Genomic DNA, 24,630 nt, shown 5'->3' with positions numbered 1-24,630 from the left:
ATTTAGATTAAATCTCAGGAAAAACAGTAGGACAAAAGAACAGACTGCATAGGGAGGTTGTGGAAGCTCCTTCACTGGAGGTTTTCAAATGGAGGTTGGATAGCCATCTGTCTTGGATGGTTTAGATACAACAAATCCTGCATCTTGGCAGGGGGGTAGACTAAATGACCCTTCTAAACCCTATGGTTCTATGAAATTAGAATGACAAAGTAGGCAAGCTAGTATCTTTTGTTGGACCAACTTCTGTTGATGAGAAGGACAAGTTTTCGAGCCACATAGAGCTCCTGGGAGTGAACACTTTTCACAAAGTGTCTGACCTATCAGCCCTCCTCCCAAAAGGAAACCTGCACACTTTCAAAAGATGAGCCTGGAAGTTGAAATTCATAACTCTGCTAGATGCTACAGAGACCCTGGATTTATGGCTTATTACAGCCTGTAACCTACTAACCCCCTCTTTTTGTCTTATGACTGCAGAGGTGTTAATGGGCCACTGTCCCTTGAATAGTCCCTTAGGATATGCGCTAACTATCTGTTTCAACTTGCATTTTGCTGTGACACTGGAAATACCTTTCCCAGACCTAAGGAAGAACTCTGTGTGGCTCCAAAGTTGTCTCTCTCACCAACAGAAGTTGGTTCAATAAAAGATATTACCTCACCCACCTTGTCTCTCAATTTGAGTGACAATTAGCTCTTTGTTTTCATGATCACTAAGTTAATTACAGTGGTCTGAAACCTTTTAGTGTGGAAAACCTCAAAACTAGCAGCACTAGGACTATGTCCTCTTCCACAGATGAGTAGGGTTGCTGTTAGACATTGTACTTTTCTCAGGACACCAATATGGACATCTGTGTGAAGGAGTTTAATAACAGCAAGCCTACTTGATGTCCATCTCTGAAAACCTGGGAGTGAGCCAGTGGGCTCAGTGAGTCAACCAACTATAAGCTTTGGCCACGTAGTAAAGATCTGTGAGGCCCAGCAAAAAGGCACCCGGAGGAGTTGCTAGTGGGACGGGGATGAAGAGGGCAATGGGGCCGTATCTGGGGAAGGGTGTAGTAGAGAACCTGTATATAGGGAAAGAGTGATACAGCTATGGTTTCTTATGAAACTGTTTTATTTTGCTGGAATTTTCTTGAGGTTTCTTTGAAGTTCCGGGGTTTGTACAAACCTAAAACTTTTCAAACAAACCACAGGGGATGCAGTCTTAGCAATTGGAATCTAGTGTCTTTGATTTGCTGAAACTGGTTGAATTCAATTAGCAAGTTGCTGTGTATAGCTATAAAGTAAACACACATCTTACAGTAACGCTTTAATTCCATGCACTCAAAGTGGCAGTCAAAAATATCAGAAGGGTGATACAAAAGCTGATTGATGCTAAATCCGTATTATAATGACATTACTGAGAACCAGTTTAAGAAAAACAAATCCAGAATCAGTAATATGTACTGCTCTTTGCATCTCCCACTATGGCACTGTCTTTGGTAGATGACAGCTGTACCTTTCTCTCAAATAGATTAAACCACACTGTTTTGCCAGCATTGATCATATCCTGAGTTATTAAAAACGAAGTGCAGAGACAATGCCTGTGGTGATAGAAAAGTGACAGTCCTTAAAACACCAGTACAGTCTTTATTAGTTAAAGGGATGACTGAAAGTAGTTTTTTCTCCCCTCTGTGTTGTAGAGTTTTATTTTTTAAATGGTTGAGAATTAGACTGAAAAGTTAAGTCTAGGAAATTTAGCCTTTTTTAAGGTTAAAAATTAAGCCTAGGAAATTAAGTCTAGGAATTAATTGAGCTGTGGGGTCAGACAGCATGTAGAAACATAGACTCTCATATCCCAATATGAGTGTCACGGGGGCCTGTTTAATGGGGAATGATTTATTAGCCTGGGCAAAATCATCTTAATAGTCATGGCCATGACAAAAGCTCAACTAAAAGTGAGGCGGTAGTATTATTTGTTGTATAGCTTTTGGGTAAAAATAAAATTTGAAAACCACAAAATTTCTGTTTTCACTTTTACCCAGTCCAACATTAGCAAATTAATAGCACATTTTACTCTAATGTTTTGGCTCATCATGGATCCCACATCTGCCCGTGTAAATTACATATTACAAAACGTGACTAATGTGAACGTGGTGGGGTGCACAATGGCTCTATGTGGGTTAGGAGGATCCACACTGAAATACATGGAGCACAGTCTCCAACCACAAAGCTCTTTCCTGGTGTGCCTGCCAGAATGTGTCCCGTGTGGATCTGGATTGTGATACTCCTGTTTCTGATTTTGTGGTCATTCTAGTTCAGGCTTATTTCTACACTGCATTAATTATGCCTTCTATAAAAGATTATCATGGACACAGAAAAGTTTTAAAATAAGTGATGTTATTAATCACATGGTTTTGCTATGAAAAGGTTTTGTCCTGGTTTGGTGGTCCACCCCTTGAGTGACACACTGTTAGTTTGCCTCTCACTTATCAATTTCCCGTTCTTTGCACTAATTCATTTGGAAAAGATTCCATCTTATGTCCTCCTCCCAGGTTTCTGTGGCGTCTGCTGCTATTTAATTTTTGTATTGAGGTGACACCTCGGAGACCCAGTTATGGTCAGGTCCTCATTATGCTAGGCTATTCCTAGCTTACATCTGTATATTTTCAATGATGTAATACTGTTTGCTTTAGTAATACTGTTATATCATTTTCATGGCAGTCCTCTGATGTCTGTGAGCAGATCCTGAGAGTGGTGAGTAGATCCAATCGATTGGAAGAATTGGTATTAGAGAATGCCGGGCTTAGAACGTAAGTAATTTTTTAAAAAGTTACATTAGTTGTTATTTACTCATAGGACCATAGAAAGTAGACTATATGACAGAACTGGTAAAATAGCTAATACAGAAATGACAGCCCCATTCCAAAGAGCTCATGGTCATATTTTTCAGCAGTTGTAGGTGTTTACAAACTCCATTGGAGTCTGTGAGGGCTATATGTGTTTCCATCTGTGAAAATGAGGTAGTTACATTGTAAAGGTACAAATAAGTATAAGGTAGACAAACAAGGAAGCTGGCTTGGACACTGGCTGAACAGCTGGTAGCTGTGCAGAAGAGATGGAGTTTTAGAAGTGTTTTGAACCTAGACCCTAAACTAACTCATGGTTCCTCTCAAAACTTAGATGCCAGTATTGATAGAAAAACTTGATGATCTTTTAGAAAACATTCTTCTTCACTACAATAAGGAATATTATTGGAGAACAGATTGCAGGATTACTGTTCTGGGGGTGTTTTTTGTTTCTGTTGGTGGGAAACCCAGCCTGTTAAGATAGAATGAATATATTCTAATATTCAAACTAGAAAAATGTACTTCTCTGGACTTTTACTTTAAAAGCAAACAAAAAGCAAACAAAAAATAAACTTCTTACAATAGTAATAAAAAATGAAAACATTTAGAAATAAATTATGTAATTGAATGTTTAAATATTCCAGCAGTAAATCAGTACCTTAACTGCCTCAATTTCTTGTGAGAGACACAGCAAATACTTAAAACCTCTAGGAATTAGCCAGAAAGTTAAAATTGTAAACTAGGATTTGCTGAGGCCCCTTTTGAAGTATGTTGTGTATTAGCGTTGGAGTAGCATGTAGTTGCCCCAACCCATTGTGCTAGGAGTTGTACATTCCAATAGCAAGACACAGTCTTTGCTCCAATTAATCTAAATAGACAAACCAGACAAAGAGTGGGAAAATGGAAGTAGTAGCAGCCTCGTTTTACAAATGGGAAACTCAAGCATTGAGGGAGCATGTGACTTTCCCAAGGTCACTCAGGAAGTCTGTGGCAGAGGTTGGAATTAAACCCATTTCCTGATCCCCTGTCTAGTGCATTAATTTCCATCATTCAGAGTGTATCATTCATTTTTTATCCTTATGTATAGTAATAACAATTTGATACTATTGCACATTGCCTACATTAACTTGTCATATATAGGTCTGGTTTTGACTTTGAAAGAGCTTGCCCGACAATCATCCCTGAGACTTGATTTTGTGGCACCCATATACATTCAGCCTACTTGGCATGTCTGTCGCTGCTGTGATCAGCATTAGCTGTCTGTGCCTGTAAGAGTGTATTTGTCAGTCCTGCAGGTTATGATGTCTATTTGCTGGGAAGAAATGTATTCATCCCATTGATACTGGCTATCCTTGCTTGGCATAGGCTACAGACAAAGCATTTTTAGTGAGTTGTGACCACTTCCATAATCAGCGTTGAGAAATGCTACCAAGGGTAAATTTTAAAAGTGCCTAAGTCCCATTGGGTTTTAATGGGACACAAGTTACTCTGTGTGCTTTTGAATATTTTACCCCAAATCTGTAGTACCTTAACAAAAAAGTCCTTTGGGAAGTTTCACTATATAAAGCAGAAAGCAGCATTTTGATAACTATTTACATGGGTAATTGGGACAGAACTTATCCCGCAAAGATATTGGCTTTTAGTTGAAAAGGAAGAATGACCAGTAGGCAATTAAGTAGTACAGTAGAAACTTAGTGAGTTTCCTGAAATAAGGTACACTAACTAGGTAGGCCACATTGGAAGAATGGGAGTGCATGTAATAACCAGAATACTGATTACCATGAAGAATGAGGGCTGGATTCTCTAGTCTGCTAAGGCTTGTGGCCTTAAAGTAGCAGAAGATGGCCAGGGGAGCCTAACCCTTGTCCAAAGGGCAGGAGAGCCATGTTGGGGAATTTCTGTGGGTGGGATATGGGTAGTATGAGGAAGGGAGACACAAATTAGGGTGGAGTGTAGAATCAAACCTGAAGACAGACAAATGCTGTGTTGATAACAGTGGCTAAGGGGTAAGAGAAGAATAAAGGAGGAAATTAATTATAAAGAGTATTGTTAAAGCTCAAAACAGTATAGGTGCTGCCTACTGCATTCTCCTTAATAAGTGTCTGTATTCCAATATCACCTACCTTTAGGGATAATATTATCTCAGTCCATGATCACGCCTTCGCTGTGATAAGCTGCTGGGTGTGGTTACTTGCTCCCTCTTGACATCTGATCAGTTCATCTCTCCCCAATTTAAAAATTAAAAAAAAAAAAAAGCCTAATCAGGACTTCACTTCAAAGATGCACATGACCACCATCGGCCCCCTGCTGCTGGGGTGATGGCAGTTTCAGGGCTCTGCTGCTACTCCGTATCCAGAGAGAGGATTCCTGCTCTTTTGGCTCACGTGTTCCCTGTTGTACACAGGACGATCACTCAGGTTGTGCTCTGAAGGCAGCTTTGCCCTTAAGGGAGTTCTTGGTATTTGATACAACAAATTTAACAACAGATGTTGAGTAATTTAGCTATATTGTCTCTAGTTGTTGATTCCGGGAAATAAGGGCTTTTTACTGTAAGGAAAAGAGAAGGTTGAACCAAAAGTTAGTTATTTAAAAGCTGCCTGTTGGTTTCAAGAGGGAGTTTAAGGAGTTTGTTTAGACCTACAGAGCCTTAATCATCTTAGATCCTGCCTGCTGGAGAGACTGACTTCTCCCTGGGCCATTTTACCACAATTGCGATCAGCACAAGCCCCTGAGCTTGGTTCTCCTCATTATAAAAGAGTTGAAAAAAGTTGGAAAGTCAAATCTTCCAGTCCTTAATCAGGTAAACTTCTTTGCTGTCAGCGCCTCCACTCAGACACTAACGTGCTCAATTACTGTACACTTCACACTTAAATATCTGAGCCATCTTATCCAGGACTACACATTTTATGCGCATTGGCTCAGGGACTGCATTTTCTAGCATGTTCTGAACAGTGCTGAGCACTGATGGGACCCAGTGAATAATATAAATCACGACGAAAATCATCAACTTTATGGACTCTGTGGATGCAATTTCTGTTCTTTGTTCTGGAATTGGCCCGAATACAGCTGAAACCCTAAGAATTTGAGGCATAAAAACATCTGATACTCATACAACACTTTCTCATTCCTTCCTTTTCTCAGCCTCAGAACAAAAAATGACAAAACAAAACGGTTTTCAGTTAAAATGTAAAACTGCACAGCTGCCATTGCTCTAAAACCCAGCATGGGGCAGAGCCTGCCACCCCTTGGGGGTTAAGTGGTCTCCTCTCATCTGACTCTCTTCTCTCGCTCTCTTTCTTCCTTTTTCCTGACCTCTGTGTTGCTTTTCATGCTGTCAGCCATGATACCCTTCCCAGCTACCTTGGACTGTTTGCTGGAGTCTCAGAGAACTGGTCTTTTTGGTTTTGTTTCCATCTGTCAGACTCTGCTTTTTTTGCAGCATGCAGCAGAGAGAGAGGCTGGTCCAGTGGAAATCCCCCCTGGATTTCCTGTATGGCCTCAGGCCAGTGCCTTCAGGACAGAGTTTCAAAGGTTTTTAGGCACCCAAGGATGCAGCTGGCATCTAGTGGGGTTTACAAAGCACCTAACCTTCTAAGTGCTTTTGAAAATCGCACTAGGTGCCTAAATACCTTTGAAAATCTTAGTCTCTCTGTGCCTTACTGCCCCATCTGTACTATGGGGATACAGCACTGCTCTACCTCACAGAGGGGCTGTGAGAAGAAATAGGTTAGATTCTGAGGCGCTCAATTACTATGGTGATGGGGTCACTTAAGTACCACAGGTAGTGTTGAAACTTGTATCACTGCTATCCCTTCCCTTGGTTTTGGCCCCTTGTTTTCACCTATCCTATCTGAATGCCTTGGCTGTATTTCTTCTGAGTCCCCTGTGTTCTCTCTTCAACACCTCTCCTCCTCTCTCCCCCCTCCCCACCCCGCCCTATTCTTGTTTTAAAGGCTTTTCTAAAGACTTCCAGATCCTTAATCGGAGCACCAGCTCTTTCTTATCTTAATCACCCTGCCTCTCTTTGCAAACAAAATAGTGACTCCCTGCCCCAGAGGAACAAGCTGGGAGTAGCCCCTATTCCACAATGAACTGCAGTTAAGAGATCCGCTGGGGGGCTAGGATGTGTGCTGAAATTCAGGGACAGAAGTTCTCCCCGCCCTCTTAAATGGCGCCCCTGGAATGGATGCACTTGAGGGAAAGATTTCTGCTTGGTGGGAAAGCATAACAGTGGTTAAACTCTACTGGTCACATGGCTGATGATCAAATGATGTGGTAGGGAGGAGAAATGGAGCTGCTTTCGACTATTTGTTTTATAACTCCTGTTTTGCTGTGGTTTTTAAAATATGTATATGTGTGTTTATATGTATATATCAAAGGCACTCAAGAGCTTTGGATAGGAGTCCTTTGGTGTGGTATTAGATAAAGTATAAATAAAAGATTCCTGTGCTGAAAGACAACAAATTGTGCAAATAGATGTGACTACACTAAGGGAAATATTGTTCATGTCTGCAGTTGGCAAATTTGGCCATTTCCATTCTTTCCCATAATTGGGTCATTTAAGCCTTTGAATATGGTGTTAATGCAGGAGATAATATAACCCTCTTTTGTTTTATTTTCTTGCAGAGATTTTGCACAGAAACTAGCCAGTGCCCTAGCCCATAATCCCAACTCAGGACTTCATACAATTAACCTTGCTAGCAACCCTCTTGAGGACAGAGGTATTATAATATTTTACGTTTTTCTTTTTTTATAGTCATAATAAGAGGATTAGTACTACGTCATTCTGCTTTGCCTGAAAACTTAAAGCATTGTGTGTGGTGTAATTGTATCGTAAATATCTCTTGTTCATAGGTGACTGAGATTCGTTTTTCTTCATTTAGTTTGCAAATGTCCATTAGCTTGAGATATACCAATAGGTGTTGAATGGTCTTAGTGTAATCATGAATTTCATTAAACTTGGACTTGTTTGTTTCACAGAGATCACTTTTGAGCTAAATGACAATGGATGAAGCACTCTCCCTGGGGTGGCGGCAGAAGAAATGGTTTCAAATACTGTATTTCAAAAATAATAGAAATTGGTTTAAGGCCCGTCTGAGAGTGACACAACTTTGTTGCTTGGATTATGTATTCCAGATGTTTTCTAGCAGATAGAACTTTTTCCTTTTTAAATTCATCTGTACCTATAGATATTTCTAAATGCATTGAAGCTGTCAATTTTTGATCTCCCTTCTAGTGCTCAATATTGTAAATATTTAGCCCCAATCAGTGCAGCCCTTACACTAAGTGTGTGCACAAGTCCACCCGTTTTCAGCAAAACACTCCTGTTAACTTCAGCGAGAGACAAGTACATGCTTAAAGATTTAGCTTTGCTGAATCTAGGCCTTAATTTCTGAATGCTTTCAGTTTAGACTCAAGTTGCTCTTATCCCCTCTTTTTTCTCTTGCCAGCCGCCACCCTCAAAACTGAAAATTTTATTTTTAAATTAAGGTTAAACTCTTTCAGTGTAAGCTTGATCCTGGAAGCACTGCACTTAGCAATTCCTGTTTACTTCACTTAGGCATTCTATGTCCAGAGCATTCTCAGCATCACCCCCTTAATAGTTCATTTGTAGGGCTGCTTGAAAAAAAGGAATTCTATTCTATGAAACCTTTTGTTTCATTTGATTTTTTTTTTTTTTTTTTGAGGAAACAAAAAAAAAGTTAACTTTTCACTAGAAAAGGGATAGTGGAAGTTTTTTGTCTCCCCATCTCTCCTTCCATCCTTCTTTCCCTTTCTCTCTACCGTGGGAAAGATGGGGAGGGATCCCCCCACAAATTTAAAAATGTTTTAATTAGATTCCACTCAGTTTGTTTTCAAAATGAATAAAAACCATTTTTTGCTTCAAATTGTTTAGTTGAGAAATCAAAAATTCAAACAATAGGAATATTTTTTCATGAACATTTCCATATAAACTGAAAAGCCTTTTTTCAACAATTTTGACCACCTGAAACTCTTTGTAGTAACCATCAACTTGTTTATGATAAATTGTCATAAGGAAGAAAATGGCTGTCACATTTTATACAAGTTGTTGATTTTGTTTTTTAGGAATTGGATTTAGGAAAGGTTAAAAAGAGAGCATAAGCAGGCTTGATGTAGACAAAAGATCTCCCATTATGAGTCAGGCTGAGTATTTCACATGCTACAAGAGAACAATTCTAAACATAGAGAAGTAGTGGCATACACGAGAAATTTAGCCAAAACAATAGTTAACTATGGACGTACAAACTTGGATTCTTCTCCGAGTGCTTGCTCATGTCCATTCCACTACAGGTGTGTACACGTCTCTGTGCACGGTTACCCGGAACTTTTTCCCCTTAGCAGATCCTGTAGGGCTGGCTCCGGTGCCCCCTGAAGCCCCGCACATGTGCCGCGGTATACGAGGTGCTGCTGGCCTTATGCCCCCTCAGTTCCTTCTTTCCGCCCGTGACGGTTGCTAAAACTAGCCTTGCTCTCAGCAAGTACTATTCCCCTTTTTCGGACTTCTTTGATATGCTAAGTTAGCTTTATTTAGTTAAGTAGGCGTTAAGTGTTGTTAAGGGTAGTTAGAGATAAGGCAAGTGCCTGCGGGGACTTTGAGTGGCTGGGCCATGCCCCAGTCCCCGGGATTCAAGCCGTGTGCCTCCTGTGCTCAGTGGCCCCCACAACTGCTGCCTTAAGTGCTTGGGGGAATCCCACAGAACAGAGAAGTGCAAGATCTGCAGGGCTTTCAAACCGAGAGGACCGAGAAATCCTTTGAAAGCCCTGTTGATGGAGGCAGCGCTCCTCCCGGCATCCGAGCTGACCCGCTCCATCTCGGTACCAAGCGTGACCTCGGTACAGAGCGCACCACCGGCACCGCCCTGGACTCGGCACCGTGCAACATCGCCGGCAATGAGGAGAAAGAAGCAGCGCGCGGAACGCTGACACTCCCCTGCAATGATGGTATGGGCAGGGTCGAGTACGGAGATGCACTGGACCCAGCCCATCGAGACTTCTCCGGTGCCTGCATCTCCGGTCAGGGAGCCTCCCCCAACTCCTGGGAGTGGGAGAGTGCTCCTGCCGACGCCGTCGACACCGGAAGCTTTTGAGGCGGCAAGAGCCTTGTTGGCCTTGCCTACGACACCTCCATCCCCTCTCCACCGAGGGAGAAGGGGCCGGTGTCACGGGGGAAACCCACGTTGGGTCCCGCTGAATGGCGGTGGAGATCTCTCACCGGACGGTCTCTGAGGGTAGAGCAGAGCTGCTCCCCCAGTGGAGTCTCCCTCTTGGCACTGACGTCGCTCCCCAACACCGGAGGCAGCGCACGCCAATAGGCAGCACTGGTCGAGGTCTGCCAGGCAGCGCTCGGACAGTTCGCATTCAAGGTCCCCGGCACTGAGGAGTTTGCCCGTACTTAGATGGCGCAGAACCCGGTCACCGTTGGAGAACCCGGCACCGATGAGTTCGCCTGCACGGAGGCAGCACAGAACCCGGTCACCGGAGGAAGACCCGGCATCACAGAGTTCGCAGTGTGGAACCTGGTCGCTGGAGTCCGGCCCAGCATCAAGGAGTTCAGGGCGGCGCCGACCTCAGTCACTGAAGATGTCTGCAGGGCCGCAAGGCAAGCAGCACTGGAAATCATTGGTACCGAGATGATACTAGCTCTTCGGAGTGCATCCCCGCTCATCAGCACTGCTTATGGCGACGGAGGCAGTCCTCATCGTCCTCCAGGTCGGAGGCGTCAAGAGGGCAGTCCCCGGCACGGAAGGGCGCCCATGACCAAGGACGAACATGACACCGCCGGTCCAGGGCCTCTGACTATGACAATGGCTCGGGGTCTTCTAGGGGGGACAGTCGTCAGGCGAGCTGACACCCCCACAAAGTGTCACAGCCTGTGGCGCAGTCAGCCCCGGGTTGGCCCCAGGGACAATGGCCGAACAATGGCCTTATTGGGCCCCATGGGGTATCCAGGTGGGACCGGGGTCCCAATCCATTATGTCGTCGGGGGTGCGTGCAGTCCATGCCTCCGGCACAGGAGAAGGCCCATAGACACCACACCTCGGACGAGGAGTCGGACCTCCTGGAGGGAACCTCAGCGGGTACAACCCTTCGCCCAGGAGGGGGCACACCTGAAGGCTGCATCTCTGCAGTCCTCTTCCTCCTCACCTGACGAGGCAGTCTCCCGGGACCACTCTGCGCCACTGTAGTATTTCAGGGCGCACCAGGAGCTGCTCAAGAGGGTGGCCTCCAACTTGGGGCTGGAGGTGAAGGAGTTGGAAGAGGCCGAAGATAGCCTCTTTAATGTGCTGGCAGCAGCTGCCCCGCGAGAGTGGCCCTCCCAATCCATGAAAGGGTCCTTAAGATTGTAAAGGCCCTGTGGAAAACCCCCTCCTTGGTCGCCCCTACGTCAAAGGTGGCCAAGAAGAAATGTTATGTCCCGGCTGAGGGGTTCACACACCCTGCCCAGGAAACTCTGGTAGTAGATGTGGCTAACAGCAAGACAGGCAAGGTCAGCCACGGTCAACTCCCAAGAACAAGGACAGTAAGAAGCTGGACTTGTTTGGGAGAAAGATTTATTCCACTGCAAGCCTGCAGTTCAGGATTGCCAACCATCAGGCCCTTTTGGGCAGATATAATTTCAACCTGTGGGACTCCCCAGGACCAGGCTGCAGACTTTAGCACTATCGTGGAGGAAGGAACCACAATAGCTAGGGTAGTGCTTCAGACGTCCTGTGACGCTGCTGACTTGGCGGGCAGGGCCATAGCTTCCGCCATCTGTATGTGAAGGTGCTTGTGGCTGCAATCCTCAGGCCTGTCCCAGGAGGTGCAGCAGTCTATTCAGGATCTCCCCTTTGATGGGTTGGCCCTATTCTCTGACCAGACCGATGCAAAGGTGCACGGTCTGAAGGACTCGAGGGCCACGTTTCACTCCCTGGGTCTTTACATGCCCCAGTTTTCCAGGCGTCAGTCACGGCCCGAGGCGCAGCAGCAGCCAAGGCCTCCACCCAGGCCTTTTCAAATCTATTGGAATAGGGATAGGAACAGGGGGTTTAGAAGGAGAAATCAGCCCCCTCGCTCATCCTCAGCTCCCCAGCAGGGGCTCCCCAGGATGTCGGGCAATCAAAGGAGACAATTTTGATGGTGCGCCCAAGGATGGCGCCCCGACTGCTCTCCTGGATTCGCCCCGCCTCTTCCTAAACAGGTTAAGGCCCTTCTATCCCAAATGGGCAAAAATCACTTTGGACCATTGGGTCCTTGGGATAGTCTCGAGGGGCTATGCCCTACAGTTTACATCTACTCCCCCAACAACCCTCCTCCTCTGTCCCTCTTCAGGAACCCCTCTCATGAGCAACTCCTCTTACAGGAGGTGGACACCCTACTCAACCTGGGAGCAGTGGAAATGGTCCCTCAAGGCAGAAGGGGGAAGGGTTCCATTCGAGGTACTTCCTCATCCCCAAGGCAAAGGGGTGGTCTAAGACCCATATTAGACCTGCGTCGTCTAAACAAATATGTCAAATGACTCAGGTTTTGGATGGTCTCCCTAGCCTCCATAATCCCTGCCCTGGATCCAGGAGACTTGTATGCCGCCTCGATCTCAAGGATGCATACTTCCATGTGTCTGTCCTCCCCAGCCACAGGAGTTTCACGGTGACTGGCTCCCACTACCAGTTTACAGCCCTGCCCTTTGGCCTATCTTTGGCTCCAAGGATGTTTACCAAGTGCATGGCGGTAGTGGCTGCCCACCTAAGACGAAAGAGTGTGCAAATTTTTTCTTACCTGGACGATTGGCTGATCAGGGGCAGGTCCAGGTCCCAAGTGCAGGAAAGCGTGACCCTTGCTTGCTCCATGTGCAGCAGGCTGGGACTACTCATAAATGAATAGAAGGCCACACTAACTCCAGTGCAACGAATAGAGTTCATTGGGGTTACCCTGGACGCTTCCCAGGCCAGACCCTTCCTGCCTCAGCCACGTTTCGAGGCGATGGTCTCTATCGTTTCCCAGCTGCACCGATGCCCCACGACAACAGCCAGGCGCTGCCTACAGCTGTTAAGCCACATGGCGGCCTGCACGTACGTAGTGAGACTAGCTCGCCTGAGGCTCAGACCGCTTCAGGCATGGTTATCCTCGGTATATGTTCCGAGCAGACACCCATTGGACCGGGTGGTCACAGTTCCTCTGCCCGTCCTAGCCTCCCTAAACTGGTGGCAGACTACCAGGGCAGTGATGAAGGGCGTTCCATTCAGGGAACTGGTCCTGTCGGTCACCCTAATTTCCGATGCGTCGGACATAGGATGGGGAGCCCACATCAATGCCAACTTAGGCACTCACGGACTCTGGTCGGGGGAGGAGAGGTGCCTGCACATCAACATGATGGAGCTGAGGGCCATTCGCCTAGCATGCAAGTTGTTCCTTCAATTCCTGAGGAGCAGGTGCTGACGGACAATGCTGCAGCCATGTTTTACATAAACAGGCAGGTGGAGCGCGATCCTCAGCCCTCTGCAAGGAAGCTATCCGTCTGTGGGATTTTGCTGTGAGGCACGATTTCCACCTGACGGCCTCTCACCTCCCAGGAGTGAGAAATGAACGACAAGGCGGATTGCCTCAGCAGGTTGTTTTTATCCTGCCACGACTGGTCACTACATCCGGAGGTGGCGGCCATGATCTTCCGGAAGTGGGGAGGGAGTTCCCCAACTGGACCTGTTTGTCTTGGCCCGGAACACGAAGTGTCCGAGTTTCTGCTTTCCCCGGGGTCACGAGACGGGGTCGATTTCTGACGCATTCCCCATCGACTGGATGGGGACCCTCATGTACGCGTTCCCGCCCATTCCTCTCCTGCTCAAGGTCCTGCTGAAAATTAAGAGGGACAGAGCGGGCGTTATACTCATCGTTGCAGCTTGGCCGAGACAGCACTGGTTCAGCATGCTGCTGGACCTTTTGATCGTCCCACAGCCTTCTATCCCAGGATCATGGTCGCCTGTTTGACCCAGAGCTGGACTCCCTGCACCTCATGGCCTGAAGGCTCTGTGGCTGACGAAAGGAGAGAGAGCCTGATTGGTGCAGGTCCAACAAGTTCTGCTTGGCAGCAGGAAGCCTTCCACACAGGTCGTGTATCGGGCTAAGTGGAGGTGGTTTACCTGTTGGGCGGAGTCCCAGGGTATACCGCCCAGCCTCTTGCCTATACAGGCGATCCTGGAGTACCTGCTCCAGCTAAAGCTCCAGGGTCTGGCGCTGGCCTCGCTGAAGGTTCACCTGGCGACCATTTCGGCCTTCCATCAGCTGCTAGAGGGGAGATTGCTGTTCTCTCAGCCCATGTCGGTCAGGTTCCTCAAGGGGGTGGAGAGACTTTATCTGCAGGTCCATGATCCGGTGCCTCCCTGGGATCTCAACCTGGTCCTCTCCAGACGCACGGGGCCCCCCTTTGAATCCATGGCTTTATGCCTTCTGATCATGCTTTCATGGAAGGTAGCCTTTCTGGTGGCCATTACCTTAGCCAGGAGGGTCTCCGAGATTAGGGTCTTGACCTCGGAGCCCCTTATACAGTATTGTATAAGGATAAGATACAGTTGAGGCCGCATCCAGCCTTCCTGCCCAAGGTGGTTTCCCAATTTCATTGTAATCAAGATATTTTTCTCCCCGTGTTTTTTCTCAAATCGCACGGTTCAGAGGAGGAGAGGAGATGGCATTCGCCGGACGTGAGACGAGCCCTGGCCTTCTACATCGAGCGTACAAAGCTGTTCCGGAAATCGATACAGCTCTTTGTTGCAGTGGCTGACCAGATGAAAGGCTCACCTCTCTCTACCCAGCGCATCTCCTCATGGATTACATCATGCATCAAGTTCTGCTACTAGCAGGCGAGGGTGCTGCTTCCAGGAACCATCACAGTGCACTGAACCAGAGCTCAAGTGTCATCTACAGCCTTCCTGGAGAGAGTGCCCCTGCAGGACATCTGCAAAGCTGCCACATGGACATCGGTGCATACCTTCACGTCCCACTATGCCATCGTCCAGCAGGCGAGAGAGGACGCGGGATTCGGCAGAGCCGTGCTGAGGGCAGCTCACCGGTAACTCCAACCCACCTCCAAAGGTATTGCTTGTTAATCACCTATAGTGGAATGGACATGAGCAATCACTCGAAGAAGAAAACAAGGTTACTTACCAGTAACTGATGTTCTTCGAGATGTGTTGCTCATGTCCATTCCACAACACACCCCCCGTCCCCGCTGCCAGAGTTGGCAGAAAGAAGGGACTGAGGGGGTGTAGGGCCAGCAGTGCCTCATATACCGCTGCATATGCGTGGGGCTCCAGGGGGCGCCAGAGCCGGCCCTACAGGATCTGCTAAGAGGAAAAAAGTTCCGGGTAACCGTGCACGGAGGCGTGCACACACCTATAGTGTAATGGACATGAGCAAACACATCTCGAAGAACATCAGTTACTGGTAAGTAACCTTGTTTTAAAAAAATCACTGGTTTCTTCTTAGTTAAATCTTTTCAGCTGAACATTCAGTTAAAAGTTTAGCCTTCTTAAAAATGCAGAAATTAAATAAGTTACTTGGCTCCTTTAAATTGCAAAGACATTAAATATAATATCAGTATACAAATGTTGCATTTCCTTCAATTCAAAAAAGACCTAAGCAGGAGTTCTATAGTTCTGATATCTTTTGTGTGCAAATTGGTTTAGAGATAATGCATGCAAGTAGAAGGAACAATATGACTTTCACAAGTAAACATTGTCATAAGAAAGATGTATGTAAAATCATAGTTAATTACAGATCAGGTATATGGAACATATCTCTGTTTTAACTTGTCACATCAACAGGAACTGGGAGTTTACCCAGGTTATGTAGCAATAAGAGTATTTAGTAGAAGTAGTAGTAGTATTCACTTATGTGAATGATGAGGGAGAATGAGTAATTTTCCATTGTTAAAATAGATTGCTTTTTTTTTTTTTTTAACCTTATTGAGTGCCAGTAAATGTATTATATGTTTATTCTAATAGAAGATGAGAATAGGTGTCTGGGCAAATAATCCCAAAAGATCATTTTGTTTGTTCAAGATTTAACAGTTAGTCTGTTAAAAAATGGTGCTTTGTTTAATGGCTTTGTACTGTGAACAGTGTGTTAAATCATGGTTGGATTCCCTTAATTGCGCTGTCGGATTTTGTGAGGTATCTGTGGTGTGTATTGGCAGTCTTGAGATGAAATCCTGACCCTTCTGAAGTGATGGGAGTTTTGCCATTGAGTTGAATGAGGTCAGGATTTTACCCTTGGTTTCTTTTAAACACCTTAATGTTCACAATCACTTTCATCCTTCGTCATTTTATCAAGCTCTCCTTCTAGTCCTGGTTGCAGCTAGGTCTTTCTCTTCTGCTGTGTTACTGCTGTTCTGTTACTGGAGCTGATGCCAGAATTTGTTCTCTGTTGTCAGAAGGGGCAGACTGATTGATTATAGAAATTTAGCCTCCTGCTGCTGCAAGACTCAAACTGCTCCATTGAGTTTGTTTTTCTCTACTATTACCTTTTCCTAGGTCCCAGCTCACTGGATCCCAGGGCCTCATGCTGCTGAGGCTGTAAGATCTCTGTAGCTGATGTAGGTGGTGTTGATTGGGTTAGAGACTGTTGGCTAAAGTGTGAAGGAGAGAAGGGGGAAGGATATTTACTACCGTTCAATAAAACAGCATTTACTTTCCTCATACTGCCTCCTCTGCTTTCCTCTGCCCTTTTGACATCATATTCATATTTGGCTTTAAAGCTGCCTGCAGAGAACCAGCTGCAACCAAGAAGTGGAGAGGACTTGCCAGAGAACATAAAATTCTAAGGCAATGTGTTAAAAATTGTAATATTTGAGTCTCTTACGTCAGTGGAGCTGCACAGATTTCCAGAGTGTAGTTAGGAAAGAAAATGTATCTAGGGTTTCAATCCCTCGATTAGCAGGTCCAAAATTATAATGACATCTTATTTAATGTTTCTGCAAAATTTGTGTGAATCTTTGCATGGGGTTTTTATGTCAAGTGAAATATTTTCTTTCTGCCTTTGATTGGAGTTGATTTTTATTTCTGATCTTAGTGTGTCATATTGATTCTATTGCACAGTGCTTGGAAGTCCTGTGTAGACACTTTATCCGTACAAAAATAACCATCTCTTTTTCTGAGCAAAAACTGAAGGAAATGTAAAATAAATGTCTTTAACTAGTTAATAAAATGTTTAAAATATTATCAATCAGTGCTTCCTTGAAATTTCTCCAGAAGCAAATGTTCGTTAAATAATCCCAGATATTTTTATCTTTTTCTCTGTAACAATAAATTCTTACAAAGGTGAAGCACAGTTACTTGCACATTCTCATAAGATAACCTGAATTCGTTCTTGCAGTAAGTTGGTGAATACATCCAGTTACTATTGTTTTGCTTTGTTTTGGTTTTTTTAGAATAAACAAGGTAATGCATCTTCGTTGCAATAACTTGTCCATATACACAAAAGATGGAGTTTTGAACAGTCTGTGAAAGTTACATGTATCAGCAATATACATGTCAACTGTACTTTTACAAAGAACAAAAATTCTTCAAATGTCTGAAGTATAATCACTAGTGTGTTTAAGATAGATAAAAACATATGATAAATACAGATAAAATATTTCTATGTGATATGCTGTTTCTTGTCCATTGAAGTAAACTTCAGTATTAGCTTTTTTTATTATCCGTTTTGGCACAAGAGGCAAATTTATTTTTTTGAGCGAGAAAGAGATGTTCCCCCAAGGAAAGCTTAGCTAGGTTATAGCCTGTGATCTGGTACAGAGAAGTATATTTCACGGCTCATTGCATTGCTGCAGTTTGTTTGTTGATAGATTTATTCCAGTAATGAATATTTTATAAATTGGTTCCATCACTACTTAGAAGATGTCTTTTTAATAAACACTCCATCACCCATTTTAAAATGGGAAATAAATGTATGGAATGCAGAACCTTAGATATAGTGAGAAATTTTTTTTTCTGTTTTGTTTTTTGTTTTGTTTTTTTCTTTCAGCAAAATGGTGCTGATATAGTATAGTTGGTGCCAGCATCCTGATTCTTATTTTTATTCAGGAAAATGGTCTACTGTGTGTTTTTTGAGACTGTATAAAGGCCAGTATGTATTTATCAGTCTAATTAAATGAGATAAGTGGCCATTATGACTAGAATGGAGGCTTCAAGTTCCTAGAGCAAGTTCTCTGCTACGTAACCTGCATCAGAAGTTATTTTATACAAAACACACTGCTCTGCAGTACTAGTTCAGCTGGTACAAAATACTCCAGTCCTTTTTCAGCAACTCTTTTTCCTGTTTATCTAAAGAAGAAAGGGTTTGACCTAGATTAGGAAGAGAGGTCAGAGTCAGCTAACATGTATTAGCTAGACTCTATTGAACCTTGGACTCTCTTTCTAATAGACCAAAAGAGATCTTTATTACTTTGGAAGCTGCACATTCACTATTGTTGTTTTTAACTTAACTATGGCTGAACCATAAAGCTTTCAAACTGTCCATGTGCTGACATCATGACACACATACTGCCTTCTCTTTGACCCTTGATCCTCAAAACCTTAAGCATACACTGCATAGTTTTAAACATTTTAAAGTAAAATGGCCCTGAGGTGGTTGTCATCTACATTTTTGGGCCAGTCCTAGAAGGAACTGAATTGTGTTTGTGAGGTGCTGAACACCCTACTCTTTTTGTCTTCATTGGGATGAATGTATGGTCTCATATTTTACCAGTGGTTCAGAATCCTGAAAGACACTCTCAGTCAGAAAACCTACAAACTTTTATGCTCTTTTTCCCTCCCCCCGCCCTCAAACAGGTGTGGCCTCTCTAAGTATCCAGTTTGCCAAACTTCCAAAGGGACTGAAACATTTAAATTTATCTAAAACCTCATTGTCACCTAAAGGTACGTTTTATACCTAATCCTATACTTTCTCTTTATTGGTGAATAAGTAAAATAAATCATTAAAGGTAGTAATAGACTCTGTCATTATATAATTGTAAAATAATTTCTTGTGTACTTGATTATTTCTGTCTAACTTATGTACTTATATTGCTGCCATTATGAGAGTATCTGATCCTTATTTCTTAGCCATAGTAGATTTTTGAATAACGAGTCTGATCCAAAACCCACTGAAGTTAGATGAAAAGTTTCCATTGGCTCCTATAGAAATATAGGTCCTATGTTACTGAAGCACTATTCTCTGTTTATCTTATTGTTGGAATAAATTATCTATTGCTTTTATGACTTGGGAGGGCTGAAGCATACAGTTTTTTTTTTTTTAGAATATCTTATTCTTTGTGTTTTAACTTTTCAAAATGCCATTTGTAAATCTATCAAAATATCCTTTTTGTGAGGCATATTTTGCAAAGTAAAATGGTTTGTGGGGGACTTTTTAAAGAGTGGTTTATGTGGTGATGATGAGTGAATTTTTAGTTTTCTTAATTCACAAATTTCTCACTTAAAATAATTGAAAAACGTATAACCATAACCACATGAAATACTGTGCATCACATGTTTTTCATCCTGAGTCGTGAAACAAATAACAGATTTTTAAATCTTTCTTTAACTGTCATTTCACTTGTAACAGTAATTAAGGAACTCTTAAATATACCTCACAGACTTAAAAATAGAACCACCATTGTGGTGGTGTTGGAATCGTTTCAAATGTACTGATGGCTACCTATGTAATCTGAATAGGAGGAGATTACTGAATTACAGTGTAAGGGGGACACTAATTAATGATTGATATAAACCAAGCTGTGTTACCATTTTCGCTATTGCTTTTAGACATGGGAGCCCCAAGTGTTTCTAACCTTCAAAAGTTGACCTATTTTTAAGAAGAGCTATATCCAACATATTCTTCAACATACTATTTTAGTAGGTAGTTCATGAAACTGCTGAGGGTGAAGGGGACCCTGCACCTATGAGAAGGGACCTGCTACCAGTGGTTAGCCTTTAAATTGATTTGGCATTTACTGTTGTGCAGTGTGTTTTGCATTATGATTCTTACTAGCCCAGTCATCGGGCATGGTCGCTGGATTTTTGGTTCTTCATGACCTTATAAAACTTTAGTTCTGTTCATTGCCTTAGTAGTTTGTTTGTTGATAATCATTTGGTTGAAGAGATTTGACCATCCTGATATTTATCCTTGAGATGGGAGGAAATGCAGCATATCCCATTAACCTAAAATTCAGAATATCTACTCAAGGCTTTGGGCCAAATTCAGCCCTGGCAAAAGTTCACCGAGCTTCCAATATGTTCAGTCACCTCCTGGGCTTACCTTATTACTTAGCAAATACATTTGATTTGAGATTTCTTTCTGAGATTGACAAGTGAACTGCAGGGAGCAACTTCTCTGAAGATCTTTCTTCAAATATTGGGTTTCATAATTCCTAACAGTTGTTGAGCCTGAGGGCAGCAAAACCACATTATAGGCTGCATTCAGATCAAAGTAGAATCTCTGTTAGTAGCACAATAGCATACAATAAGGGAGGTTTTAAAAAGGTTTAGCAGTTTAGAGCTTAGACTCAAGCAGAAAATTCCATATGCTTTTTTAACCTGATCCAGAGCTCACTAAAGTCAATGAAAAGACTCCCATTGACGTCATTGGACTTTAGATCAAATTCAGTGACTTTGTAGTTAATGAAAGACATTTAAAAACAAACAAAAACCCTAAAGGAGTTTTTTACCTACTTTTTACCCTGGTGTCCCCCAAAATTAACTAGCTCAAATCCTCATTATCCTAGTTCTCAGAACCATTTTGCTGCTATTGAATCACATGCTACAGTTGCTATGCTGATGGGCTATAGCACAATGTGTGTGTGTTTGTGTGTGCACGCGTACACGTGTACATATGCGTGTCACTTCTTTCTACTTCCAAATAATAATAACTGCTGTTAACAAAACTCATTGAAGTGGGCGCAAAGCTAGAACCCGTTGTGGCAAAGTAGATCTGTTAAAGAATCGAAAAAGCTTTTTGTATGTACGGTGTTTCAGTCCAGCAGTTTGCAGATGGAATGTGTTTAGTAACAAAGACTTCCAGTACAAAAAATTTAAAAAGTGAATAGTGAAAATTTGAAAGGTTGGCAGATATACTATCATGTACTGACTGACACTTTTCAGAGAGAGACCCATTTCCAAAAACATCCCTGAAGCCAACAAACATGCTACTAATATTGGTCTCACCTAAATATTTTGATGTTTAGATTTGGTGCTATGGTTTTCCAAAGAGCTTTAGTTTTCCTGTATTTTGCCAGCTTCCTCCTCATATGTTCCTTGACAAACCTATGTCCTTTCTAGCATTAAGAATTTCAGCGTATTTTTAACCTGAAAGATGAGCATTTCTATCCATTGCCAATCCATGTTTATGAAATGGTTGTCTTGTCTGAAAAGCTGTCAACTGTTGCTCAGCAATACAAAGCACTTGTCTTCTCTGTACCTTTAACCAAGCACTTAATAAAATCCATGCTTCTGTTGCAAGAGGCAGTGATGCTTGTGTGACTAATAAATTCTCCCAGGTACTTACTGATTGAAAGGCAGCCTACAGCCATCTGGAATGATTCCAGAGTTCAGTGATTAGCTACCATGCCCACAAGTTAAATTTGCTGGAGGTGTCCACTTCATCTCTGTTTTAGAGAGCTTAAAAACTCCTTTGAAGAGAGCGCTGTGTTCTTTGTTCTTGATACACCATCTTTCATTTTAATACCAAAAAATATATGTATTTGTTCTGCACAGGACTTAGTACTGTACATCAATGTGTTCAAATATGCATCTCCTGGTATCTTAATTAACCAGATGTTTTTCTGAAATTATCAGTGAATACATAATTTAAATGTTTGAACTTCTACATCTTGTCAACTGCCTTTGACGTAGTAGTGAACTATAATGGTTAATCTACTTGCCTTCTGCAGATGTTTATATTTCAATATTCTTGTTTACAATAAGATGTCTTAACATTACACACAAACCGTATTTTAAATAATGTAAGAAAAACCCCCAAACCCATTAGAATCAGGGCAAAAACATGGTACAGTAATATTTATCAGAAGGTTGTTCCTAAGGATCTGGTTATACGGGTCAAGGGTCTGGCCTGTTAGATGCAGAGAATCCCTTACTGCTAGTGAAATCAGTGGGAGTTGATGGAGCTTGGCATCTTGTAAGACTGGGCCCAGTAAGAGAAAAGTAAATCATAACAATTCTGATAACAGGAGATAATTGTTTATTTGACAGTGTATTCACTGAAACTGTGTACTGACAAGGTCTATAATTCTTTACTTAGCCCAATTAAGTTGACTATTGACATTTTATTGCAGGGGTGAATAGCCTTTCCCAGTCACTCAGTGCCAACCAGCTGATTGCTAACACTCTCACCTACCTTGACCTCTCAGGAAATGTTCTCCGGGGTGATGAGCTCTCCGTATGTCTTTCTTATTCTTCTCATTCCTGAAAAAAATGTATCTTTAATGTAAGGGGAGCAGAAAGGGAAAAAGTGATTTTGTGGGGGATATTTTATTCATTTAAGTCCAGTGATTATTTAAGTGTGGTGATTAAAATGACTCTGTTATAACATTGCCTTCTCGTATAAAGGCAAATGCAGTTTTAAACTTCCCATGCAGCTAAACTAATCCCCTTCATTTTGCTCTGGTCCAAATCCTCAGATTCCACTGATCCATCAGAAAACTGTCAGTTGTGTCAAACTCTAGTGGTTTTATGATGTAAACAAATGTCCACTGAAAGCTACATGAAAGTAACCAAGTTCAAATTAATTAAACCTATCTTCTATCTAGCAGAAAGAATGTTTTTATAGTTAGTTTGAAAATAATTGAACATGGCTTTTTGGAACCTGAGAAACAGATGCTTTTATTTTTTAAGTGGGAATAGCTGCATTTATAAAAAGGCTGCTTGGACAAGTGGTACTATTTGCCAGTAAGTGGGCTGGATTTCAAACAGACTTAGTGCATATAATAATGTTAAAGGTTAAAAAAATTTTTAATTTATTTGACTTTTTTGTGTGTCTGTATTCAGTGAATAGACTCATAAACTCTAAGGTCAGAAGGGACCACTATGTCATCCAATCCAATCTCCTGTACAGTGCAGACCACAGAACCTCACCCACCCACTCCTGTAATAGACCCCTAGCCTAAGACTGAGTTACTGAAGTCCTCAAATCATGGTTTAAAGACTTTAGGTACAGAGAATCCACCAGCAATTGACCTGTGCTCCATGCTGCAGAGGAAGGTGAAAAACCCTTCCGCCAATCTGCCCTTGGGGAAAATTCCTTCCTGACCCCAAATATAGTGATCAGATAAACCCTGAGTATGTGGGCAAGACTCACCAGCCAGACACCTGAAATAATTCTCTGTAGTAACTCACTATTCTAGGGGTAGAATAGTGGAAACTCATGAGCCTTTGAGGAAACTCTTATTGAAAGTCCATTGGTCTCATCTTTTGTCTCACTGCCATTGAGGTCCAGCCCTGTTTTATTTTCTGTGTGGTGAAGGACATCAGGCTCAAAATAACATTTTATTCAGACTTTCACCATCACATCCATCTGAGTCTCACTTATTCACACATCCTCAGTGTCCACTCTTGGATACCTAAGAAATGAAGGTTTAAGGAATTCAGAATAAGTATTACAAGAATCCATCTTTATTTGACCCACACCTTGAGTATTCAAATTAAAATGCCATACGGCTTTACCTGCTTATGGCTTTGTGGTTTCCAGGCCCCCCCTCCACTCCCCATCTTCCTTGGTATATGTTGGAGATTCATGGACACATTCACAAAACACATCATCCTGTGCATAGAAGAGCAGAATCCTCTGTTGGAGGACCAGAAGAATATTGACAAATGAGAGTATTTAGAGAAGCAATAAAAATGAAATAAGTGAATAGAGTGGTTTACTTAGAACTACAAATTTACAGAATTTATAATAAAATGTGTGTGTGTAGCTCAGTCAAACAATGGTTAGAGAGAAAGTGATAGCTGACTACAAGTATTTTAAAGGGTGCAAACACCAGAAGTGGGAGTGATTTTTTTTTTTTAAGTGGCACAAGGGAATATATCTAGTATACTAATGAAATGAATTTCAGCAGTGTCAAGCTTAGATGCAGTACCATGAAAATACTTTTAACAGTGAGATCTGTTTGATTGCAGAATAGTTTTCTGACAGAAGTGAAGGAAGCTCCATTGTTTGCGATTTAAAATTAAACTGAACAAAGCACTGGGAAATTTACTGTAGGGAAGATTGTAGCCATGGGGCTGGGTGACCTAATATTATAGGGATTTGATTTTTCAAAAGTCCTGAGCACTCTTAACTCATCATGACTTCATCATGGTGTTGTAGGGACTTCCAAAAATGAAACCTTTTCTTATCTCTAATTTTTATGGTTCTTAGACATTAAAAAAATTGTCTGATGTAACAGGCGCATTTACCTAGGCTACTGAATAGATAATATATATCCTTAATATATATAATAGACTTAATTCATTAAAATCTTATGTTATCAGATCCATCTTACAATACCTCGGAATTGCCCTAAGGCACTGGTAATGTGTATGTTTTAATAAAGTCTAGTCAAAGAATTATAAGATTCAGACACAAGTTAGCTGCTGGCCTAATGCAGTAAAAAGGGTTGACTTAAACTTTCAAAACTGATTAGCCTTTTTAGAGTGTGTTTGCAATCCAGATGGCATTCCAATCTATTTTGAACTAAAATTAATTAACGCATTCTGAAAAATGTGTAGCGAATTGCCAGCTACTCAAGATAAATCAAGCTATGCATGTCAAGACTGTAGGT

The 24,630-nt window shown here is 42.5% G+C and overlaps 1 protein-coding gene across 2 annotated transcripts in view; it reads left to right on the top strand.

Moving 5' to 3' along the window:
* The window catches only part of CARMIL1 (capping protein regulator and myosin 1 linker 1), a 230,025-nt gene that overhangs the window by 106,117 nt on the left and 99,278 nt on the right, over nucleotides 1-24,630 (top strand). For both annotated transcript variants that reach the window (XM_067537570.1, XM_067537568.1), the window contains exons 10-13: nucleotides 2,701-2,789; nucleotides 7,452-7,546; nucleotides 18,647-18,733; nucleotides 22,144-22,247. In XM_067537570.1, coding sequence (XP_067393671.1) covers nucleotides 2,701-2,789; nucleotides 7,452-7,546; nucleotides 18,647-18,733; nucleotides 22,144-22,247 — 375 coding nt within the window. The remainder of the gene's footprint in view (nucleotides 1-2,700; nucleotides 2,790-7,451; nucleotides 7,547-18,646; nucleotides 18,734-22,143; nucleotides 22,248-24,630) is intronic.

This window comes from Emydura macquarii, unplaced genomic scaffold (assembly GCF_026122565.2).
Source record: "Emydura macquarii macquarii isolate MOO-44397 ecotype Brisbane River unplaced genomic scaffold, CSIRO-AGI_Emac_v2 contig_431, whole genome shotgun sequence".
In the NCBI taxonomy this organism is placed as follows: Eukaryota; Metazoa; Chordata; order Testudines; family Chelidae; genus Emydura; species Emydura macquarii.
Note: the sequence above shows the minus strand (reverse complement) of the source record. Positions and strands in the feature narration are given on the sequence as shown.